A 9965-nucleotide genomic window follows, 5' to 3' on the forward strand; every position below is an offset into this window, starting at 1 on the left:
AATATTTATCTACTGGCCTGTCTATCATACAAATTTTGGCATGGTTGCCAACTATTATTTTTTACTAGCTGGCTGTAAAATCCAACCTCACCATAATTACATATAACAGTAACATCATTTGAGTCCATGGCACCTTTAAGACCAACACAGTTTTATTTGAGGTATAAGCTTCCACGTGCATGCTTTGTTGGTCTTAAAGGGGCCACTGGACTCAAACTTTGTTCTGCTGCTTCAGACCAACACGGCTACCCACCTGAATCTGGTAACATAGTTGCTAGACTAATTGTGCCTCATTCTGTGTTAATAAAAAGCAAAAGAGTTCTTTCAACTTAATTTGTATTCTTTTGTGTGTAAATAGCAGGATCAGCAACTTTACTATTAGTGAAAAAGAGTGTAGTGGGTGTGCATGTCCCCTTTAATCAACAAAATGCCATGTTGAGGATCAAGGGACATGTATGGACAAAAATCACAGGGGATGGGGATTAGGTGAGATTGTGTGAAAAATCCGTAATGTCATCTGGCCCTGGGATGAAAAACTCTCTTGTTTGTTGTATAATGAAGTGCTTTTCTGGAAGACTTTGGTCATAGGAGAGTAATTGGGAATTACTGTAATCACAGATATTATCTATTTATTGATTTAAATATTTATATATCACCTTTTCTTTGGGCTTATAAACCCAAATTTAAAACATGTAATGTACAATATAATCCCAACTAACCCCCCTCTCTACAAAAATTCCTGCAGCCTAAACCTCATTGAAAAGTCCTAGCAAATAAATATTTTAATTCATTAAAACAATAAAGAAAAAAAACACTCAGTTGTGTTTACCTGCCCTTTAAGAACATAACTTCCTGTCTCAGCGTAGTGACAGCGTCAAATGATGTCTTAGGGTCACAGGCCTTAGGCAAAGTTGGTTTAACTGGCTCCTTTGGTGGGTGAGGTGAAGGTCCTAGAATAGGTTGAGAATGCTGTGAATTTTGTGTTGAATGTGTTCGACAGTCAAATTTACTTGTTTGACTATGACAAACAGATGTGAGCTAGTCACTGAGTCTGTTCAGTTCTCTGCTGAATGGGCTTTTCCACATTCTCATTTTCCTCACTTGTGCTCATTTCCTCTTCCTCCCTCTAGTGGTCGATTCAATATTACAACGCTTTATGTCTGGCATATCTCCCTGCAGATATAAACTGCAGGTTTTTATATCAGACAGAAAGTGATGTAATATCAAATTGGTCACTAGAGAGAGCAAAACACATGTGAAACAGACCCCCCCCCCAAACAACAGGAACACACAAGTGAGGAAGATGAGAATGTGGAGCAGCCCAGTGACTCAAATTCCTATTGAACAGGTTTGCAGGGGTGAAAACACTGCCTAACAGATCAGCGGCCATTAGCTTGGCTAAGGACTACTTAGCTGAACACAAAATGGTAGGATTTTCCTTTTAAAACTGAAGCATTTATTTAGCACCAATTTACATGATTTGTGACTGATTTATCTGTCTGTTTAAATAGCTGCTTGCTGAGTGGAGCAATGCAGTGCTGTATGGACCGGGGAAGTAGAACTCAACTGGTCTGTCTGAGAATGTGTATGCATGCAAAGCTGGTTGTGCTACACTGCACTGACAACCTGCTGAACAGCCACCAATCTGCTGGTGAGCAAATAGAAAGCCTGTTTAAAAAAATGGTTCCCTGTTCACCAGTGGCTGAACTGCTGGATGCATGAGCATTCCTAAAGATAAGAGGAAGAATTTAATACAGATAAGAGGAAGATTTTAATAAAATAAAAATAAATCAAATAAATTAACCTTGGTTATTGTTTGGTTATTATTTCTTTTTAGGGCTTATTTATTCCTTCTTACCATAGATTGCTTGAATGCCATCAATATCATCTTGGGTGAGAGGGAAATCAACAGAGAGAGTGGACTTGAAGTATGGGAACATCAGTGCTCGTGGGTCATCAGAATGTGCAAGCCCAAGAGCATGGCCAATCTCATGAGCAGCAACAAGGAACAAGTTGAATCCTGGAAAAAAAATTATATATAGAAGTTAGAAGGTAGCCTGATTTTAAGCAAGTCCCTGAAGTAAATTCTACTGAATTCCATTAGGCATATTTCTAAGTTAATATTTTGACAAATAAGTGACTTGTGTGTGTGTGATGTACCATCAAGTCACTTCTGACTTATGGAGACCCTATGAATTAATAACCTCCCAAACATCCTATCATTAGCAGCCTTGCTCGGGTCTTGCAAAATGAGGGCCATGGCTCCCTTGACTGGGTCAGTCCATCTCCTGTTGGGTCTTTCTCTTTTCCCGCTTCTTTCAACTTTTCCTAGCATTATTACCATTTCCAGTGACTCCTGTCTTCTCAGAATGTGACCAAAGCACGATAGCCTCAGTTTAGTCATTTCAGTTTCTAGGAAGAGTTCACGTTTGATTTGATCCATGGCATCTGCAAAACTCTCCTCCAACACCCCACTTCAAATGAATCAACTTTCTTTCTGTCAGCTTTCTTCATTTGAGGAGCTTTCACACCCATACATAGTTAATGGGAATACTTAAATACATTACTTACCAAGTAGCTTATTTACTTACTCATTAGATATGGTGAATTATTCACTTCAGCTGGAAAAGAAATACGTCCAAATTAAATTTCAACACGTCAGTTTATTCAAAGATTATATGTTGCAATAGTTTTATCTGTATATCATAAAGCAAGAATACGGGAATTCCATGGAGGCCCCATTGCGATCAGGAAGACAAAGAACCGAATGCAATGGGTAAGGACCAGGCTAAAATTTCTAAGATGTGTTGTCTGGAAAGGCATCCTTCACTTAATCAGGGTAGGGTCACAGAAGGCCATGAGGCAGCCTTTGGTCCTTTCCACATTTGCCTGCCACTCTGGATTTTCTCAGTGTTTGAGTCAAGGCAATTTAAGTTCATGCCAAAACAGCATCCAAATAACTCAGGGCAACAGCAGGCTGAAACTGGGCTGACCACTGAAGGGGAATGTACTGCAGAATGGGGGGGGACCTCGGAATGAAAAGGTTGAACTCGATTTTAGTGCAGAATGGGGGGAAAAACTGGATTAAAAAGAAGGTTGAATCTGATTTTAGTGCAGAATTGCTTGGAGGACACCATGGTGAACATGGATTAAAAGGAGAGTGCAGGAGGGCCTTTGCACAGTAAAATGTTTCCTTTTTCTTTGTGTGATAATAAAAATGCTACCATCTTTTTTTAAAAAAAATCCACGTTGAGATATTATTTCAGCAAAGGATTTTTTAAACTTACTATCTGAATCAGCAGCCCAGTTGTAATCCTCGTTGAAGTGGACGTTTCCACGGAAAGGATAGCCCGGGGGGAAAGCATGTGCGAGGGCTGGGAAGGCCCCTGCAAAGGGCTGAGGACAGCGGCCATGTACTGAGGAGAAGAATGATTATTAACACCATCATAACGGGCCAGGATGTTAATGAATCTTATTGTGCTTGTAGCATGAATAGACTACCTCCAGTTGCAAACGCAATCTTCAAGTCTGCTGTCCCTTGATGAATCCTCGTAAATGTCAGAGGAGTCACAGAGCTCCAGACACTGAGTGCCCTTTGAATGGCTCTGTCCACATCAGCTGCTTTCATATCAGGCGTGTAATTCAAGATCCTAGAATAATGAAATGCAGGAAAATCTTCACTACTGTCACCGTGACCGTCAGGCCAAATTTATTTATTTGGAATATTTCTATGCCACTTCTTCAGAGCCCTGCTCAAGGCAGTTTACACGTAAAATGTTCATCTGAGATATTCATTGGAGCTGAGCTTTGCTTTTTCCATTAGAGCTCACAGAGGGACTGAAGGCCAGGGATGCTCTAACACCTACCAGTTTGGCTCCCTCCCTTCCTATCCACTGGTACTGATCAGACAGCCAATTAATCAACAGGCTGTTCAGTTGTTCGCAGCCTATTCATGTTCGTTCACAGGAAGAGGCTATTTACAGCCATCAGAAGATGAGGGATCAGCTGGGAGTCGGCTTCTGATCTCATGCTTTTTTAGGGAGGTGGAACTGGGAGCTGACTACCAGCTCATCGGCTGGAAGTTTGGTTCTTCTGATCTCCTATCCTGGAAACTTTGCTGCCTTCTGGACTTGCTAAGATTCAGCAAATTTAGCAGGGGGAGGGGTGATCAGAAGCCCAGTTGAACAGAAGAGACTGCCCCTGTTGTCTGCAGCCCGGTGATCAGAAGCCCAGTTGAACAGAAGAGTTGTCTCTTCTGCCTGTTGTCTGCAGCCTGAGCTCTCCATCTGGAGGAGGCTGCAGAAGAAAGGACAGAAATGAGCTATTTCTCAGAGGGTAGCCTTGTTGGTCTGCAGTAGAACAGCTAGATTCAAGTCCAGTAGTACCATAGAGACCAACAAGATTTTGGGAGGTATGAGCTTTGTGTTAACATTCTAATGTTCAGTTAAGTCTGGCTGTAGATCAGATGCATCTAAGTGACAGGAGCTGACAGCTCTAAGTGTCTGAAGAGCTGGTTCCAACCGGTTCTGGCTGGTTCCTGGCAGAACTAATTAGCCATGACTCAGCATTGGACCTGATTGGTCAATGCACAGTGTAATCTATCTTCTTGTGAATATCTGGTGTCTGTGTAAGCATTTTGTCGGTCTGTGCAATAATTTGGTGGTGGCTTGTGTGAATAAACTGTAAATAGCTTTTACACTAAGCCTTGAAGACTCAAGTCTTATTTGATACTCTCACACCCATGCACACCCTGCAGTGGGCTAGCACCGCGTTAACATCGACACTTTGGAGAGTCAAAGCTCTGTTCATCAGATGTCTGACATAGGGAGCTTTGACTTTTGAAAGATCATGAATTAAAATCATCTCAACTTAAAATATACAAAATAAAACCCCATCTCTCCCTCTCCTCCCAAAGATGCCTGCCATCTGTGCTAACTCCCCTGATAAATAAAATGGCACTGAAATGTCCCCTGAAACAACTTTCTGAAGACTGCACTACAGTCCTAGGAAGGGACAGTCTTAGGAAGGGTTGCCGTCCTCCAGGTGGAGGCTGGAGATCTCCTGGGATCACAACTATTCTCCAGGTTGACAGAGAACAGTTCACCTGGAGAAAATGGCCGCTTTGGAAGCTGGACTCTCTGGCATTAACCCTTCCCCTCCCCAACTCCTGCCCGCCTCTGCCTTCACCCCCCCCCAAAAAAAATCTCCAGGTATTTCACAACCCAGAGCTGGCAATCCTAAATCTGTTCCATGAAGTAGGTGCAACAAGGGAGAAAGAACAGGCTCTGATGGATCACAGGCAAGCTACCTTCAGTTGAGGAACAAACAGCAGGTTCAGAGTTCTTGGGCATGAACACTGCAGCTCACCACCAGATTGTGATATACTCTGGCTACGTCATGCAAGTGAAGCAAACTGGGTATATATCTGCAAATGTTGCATGTTAGTCTGCTTCCTTTACTTCTGGGGTGAACAATAAGGAAATGGATGATGTACCAAAATGTCACTCTTTCAGCTCCAGAAGCCTAGCACATGCCTAACACATGAAGCTGCCTTATACTGCCCTGGGTCCATCAAAGTCAGTATTGTCTCCTCAGACTGGCAGTGGCTCTCCAGGGTCTCAGGTAGAGAATGGTCTTCCACATCACCTATCGCCTGATCCTTTTAGCTGGAGATGCCAGGGATTGAACACGAGACCTTCTCATGTCAAGCAAATGCTCTGCCTCGGCCCCTCCCTGTCAGACCCCTGGTCCAGTTACACTCAGCAACTCTCTCTTGGCAGTGATAAGTTTATTGAGCTATATGCAAGATTCAGAAAGCCACTGTGTTAGAACGGAAGACTTTTGGCGGGCACAAGCTTATAATATAGATAATTCAAAGAAAAGCCCCTTTTCGTTCCCCGAAGCAGACGTCTCATTCACACCACGCCTAACATTGCCATCCCAACCTAGTGAAAGATATATGTCTTGGTTATCTGCAGTCCAAGTTGGTACAGAGAGTCTCTCAAGGACACCTTGCCCTGGGAAAGGAAAAGGAGGGAAAGGAGGTTGGCTTGTGAAGTTCTGTCTCCTAAAAGCGAAAGGTCTCAATTTCACACTCATTCACTCCACCCCCTCCCCTTAGGAGTTCCCTCCCCCCAGCAACAATGGCAACCAAAGCAAGCAAAGCGTAGCAGGGTTTGACACGCCCCAAGCCTCAGCCTCCTGCTGAGTTAAGAGATTCCCTAGGACTTGTTTTCCATTTTATCTCTATAACAGAGGACTAATTTCCTCATTGAAACTTTTTTCATTCCTCATGGAAAGTTGGAGTGTTCAGGTTCTTAAATTCCATGCTAGGAATTAAAGTCGAGAAATCCTGGGTACCCAAAGTATCTATCCATTAGGCTCCTACTTTGCCCAGATAAATCCAGAGCTCCATTCTGACAATGACCATTAATTCCACAGGTTGTGTAATAGTCATGCAAATGCATAACAAGCAGAAAGAAAACATTTCTGGGCATTCTTTGAAACCCACTCTGTATATCTTTTGAGGAATAGGCTTTGATTCAAAATCACATTTCATTTGGCACCGGATGATTTACCTGTATGTAAGCTTGGTTTTACTCCATCCAGGGAGAGCCAAAGCAAAGCTAGCGATATCTGGCATGCCACATCTTGGTTGCTGCATAACAGCTAATGTGTCAGCATCTGCCTTTCCCGTCACATTCAGCCGAAAAAATTCTTGCATTTGTCGGATTTTGCCCTCTAAGGAATTGCTGCTTTTCCAGGCTCGTGGCTTTGGTTCATGTTCTAGTTCATAGAACTGTTCTAGGTATTCCTTATATAAAAAAGAAAGGTATACACTTATTACTGGTCCTAGGGGAATTCGGTAAAGGAAAGAAAAACTTGACAAGGAACTTGGGTTGGATCCAGGGGAACATTTCCCTGTGCACTTAGTGCCCTTGTACAAGTGAAAATATAAAGGACTGTGTAGACTGTGCTGGTAGCTTACACCAGTCAGCTTATTGTACTCCAATTTGCATTTCTGCTTCTGCAAGACACTGTGTGCAAGTAACTGCAGTTATTGCAGGAGATCTAGCACTATTGCTTTGCAGGAGTGGAATTGCACTGAATTTGGGTTTCTGATCATGCATCACTGGATCCAACCCCTGATAATTTTCTGCACTGAGAATCCTGCATTTTAAAGCAACAAGACACTATTTCTTTTTTTACAAATAAGTTGCATAGAAAACAAATCTTTCCACTTTTATTATTTGACAGCCCTGTTGAATTCACTTATGTATTCTAAAAATGAACAGTGCCCACCTCTTTTAAGGCTGCTTTGTTTTAAAGAAATTCTCCCTTTTGACCGCATTGTTAATCTATTTTATACCCTAAGAATCAATAACAACAGTACTTACATCTCTCTGTCCCTCTGTTAATCTATCCAGCCTTTATTCAAAGGCATTTATGGCAGCTTACATAGTTTTCACTAATCTTATCCTCACAATAACCCTGAGAGGTAGGTTACAATGAGCAAGAGCAACTGGCCCAAGATCACCTGGTAAGGTATATGCCAGAGTAGGAATATGAGCCCTGATCTCTTTGGTCCTAGTCTAACATGTCAACAACACTCCACTTCACTTGAGTCTTCAGTCTGGTTCAAAACATAGCTGACAAAAACATAGCTGACAAAAAGACTATCCAATCAACAACACTCCACTTCACTTGAGTCTTAAGTCTGGTTCAAAAAATAGCTTAGTTACCTGACAAAAAGACTATCCGACTGTCAAGAAAAAGAGGATGCCATCTTCAATCCACATGAAAGTTACAATTCTATACACAAATACAAAACCCTTTATGTATTAACTTTTTGAGGGGGGGTCATCTTACTGCCATGGTTGTCCTCCCTTTGGGTAATATATCACCTCAGAAATCCACTCTGAAGCACAGTAAGTCAAACTAGAACGATACCTATATGGCAGGAGACTGGAACGCTGTGAGAAGTCTGACTGCCTATTGAGTTTAGGATGGAGGCAGGGTTTCCAGCCCCCAGGTGGGGCCTGGAGACCCCCCACTTTTACAACTGATCTCCAGCTTACAGAGAGCAGCTCCCCTGGAGAAAATGGCTGCTCTGAAGGGTGGACTCTATGTCATTGTACCATGCTGAGATCCCGCCCATCCCCAAACCCCACTCTCCTGGATCCACCCCCCAAAGTCTCCAGGTATTTTCCAACCCAGAGCTGGCAACCCTAGATGGAGGTGTGATCATTGATTTCTGCTCCCATTTTTAGCCACACCAATAGTTCTCAATATTTAGAAGCAGATATGCCATCTGCCTACTTCTGGTAGACATTCCCCTACTGGCTGAGGTCTCCTACCTGCCCTTGCCTCCACGCCAGTGGGAGGAATGGGGGTGGGGGAATGATGACACGTGAAATGTCAATGTCACATCTAGGCAAAAACCTGGAAATAATGTCAGCGCATCAGCCAATGCTCTGGAAACTCTGTGGAAATACCATAGAATTTCCAGAATGTTGGTCGATACAGCTGGGCTTTTGCTTGGGCATGACACTTAAGTACCATACAATGTTACTGCTACCTCTTTGCCCCACTCCCAAAGTTTCCGGGAGTACCAGGCAGCAGCCTGGCATCCCTGTTAGAAGCAAGACAAGTATACACACACACACATTTAAACGCAGTTATTAACAGAAGCCCCTGTTCAGCCACGGATTCTTAGCCCTTCCACCAAAAGGTACCAGAAAGATTGATATGCTTCAGCCTTCCCTGTGGTGAACAGGCCCTGGTGTTATAACACACGCAGACACACAAGAAGAGGCTTCAACATTTCTCAACAGTGATCACTGCAGTTACCTGTAAAAGCTGCATATTTTGTTCTTCATTCCTGTTTCCTGGATGTGTGGGAAATGCATAAGAAAAACTGACAGACAGTAACAAAAAGAGAGGGCTCTTCATCCTAAACCCGAACTTTCTTTGTTTAAGAGATGAGATGAATGAGGAAGATTCTCTCTCTCCCCCCTTCTAAATAATGTTGTTTTTGAGCTTCCTTGTGTTTTACATTTCATGAAACCAGCTGTTGGTTGACTCATAGTTTATCATGCTCTGATAAGCAAAACCAGACAGACACATCAGTGGAAGCTGTCACAATACTACTGAATGCAAAGCCCTGTTTTTGTAATCACGTTTACAGCCAATAAATAGCATTCTTAAAAAAAAAAAGTTCTGGGCTGACTTTTTAAAATGGCCTCTGATTTTACTTTCTTGCTGTAGCATCTTGCCACTTTAATAAAAACATAGTTATATTCCAGTGAGGGCCTCTAGTATCCACTGAACTAATTTCTTTCTGTTTGGAAGCTGTTAAGACTCCAGCCGCTGATTCACGCCATTGATAAGCAGTAGCTGGTCGAGGTTCACATTACAATAACGATGATGGTAGTGTGTTGTCAAGTAGCAGCTAACTCATGGCAACCCTAGAACTATGGCAAAAAATGAGATGGTTTACATACCCTCCAACATTTTACAGATGAAAACAGAGACATTTCTGTGAATGTGAAAGGGGTATGGAGCTTCACAGCCCCAAACATAGCATTCTATCTATACCTTGTGGCTAATAGTCACTGATGGATCTCTACTCCATATGTTTATCTAATCCACCCTTGAAGCTGTCTATGCTTGTAGCCACCACCACTTCCTGTGGCAGTGAATTCCACATCTTAATTACTTTTTGGTTGAAGAAGTACTTCCTTAAAGACCAACTAGAGCTCCACATCCAACAAAGGGAGCTTAGAGTCTTGAAAGCTTCTACCCTGGAAATCTTATTTGTCTTCAAGGGGCTACTGGACTCCATGATATCTTCTTGCTCCATGATATTTTCTGGGTCTGTTAATATCCTTCCAACTCCTGATTCATGCATCATGAATACCTCCGGTGGCGGTCAGTGGACCCAACAAATGTATAACAGACTGCAT

At 42.6% G+C, this 9965-nt stretch overlaps 1 protein-coding gene across 1 annotated transcript in view; it reads right to left on the reverse strand.

The window, feature by feature from the left end:
* LOC107119158 (matrix metalloproteinase-27-like) overlaps positions 1 to 9009 on the reverse strand; it is a 13750-nt gene extending 4741 nt beyond the window's left edge. Inside the window, exons 1-7 of the mRNA XM_015421610.1 lie at positions 8851 to 9009; positions 6579 to 6814; positions 3502 to 3650; positions 3288 to 3416; positions 2592 to 2621; positions 1859 to 2020; positions 830 to 950 (exon numbers count right to left, since the gene is read on the reverse strand). Of these exons, the coding sequence (XP_015277096.1) occupies positions 830 to 950; positions 1859 to 2020; positions 2592 to 2621; positions 3288 to 3416; positions 3502 to 3650; positions 6579 to 6814; positions 8851 to 8952 (929 nt within the window). The 5' untranslated portion in view covers positions 8953 to 9009. The remainder of the gene's footprint in view (positions 1 to 829; positions 951 to 1858; positions 2021 to 2591; positions 2622 to 3287; positions 3417 to 3501; positions 3651 to 6578; positions 6815 to 8850) is intronic.
* Positions 9010 to 9965: the final 956 nt, after the last annotated feature.

The sequence above is a fragment of the Gekko japonicus genome, unplaced genomic scaffold, assembly GCF_001447785.1.
Source record: "Gekko japonicus isolate JY-2015 unplaced genomic scaffold, Gekko_japonicus_V1.1 scaffold1654, whole genome shotgun sequence".
Classification (NCBI taxonomy): Eukaryota; Metazoa; Chordata; class Lepidosauria; order Squamata; family Gekkonidae; genus Gekko; species Gekko japonicus.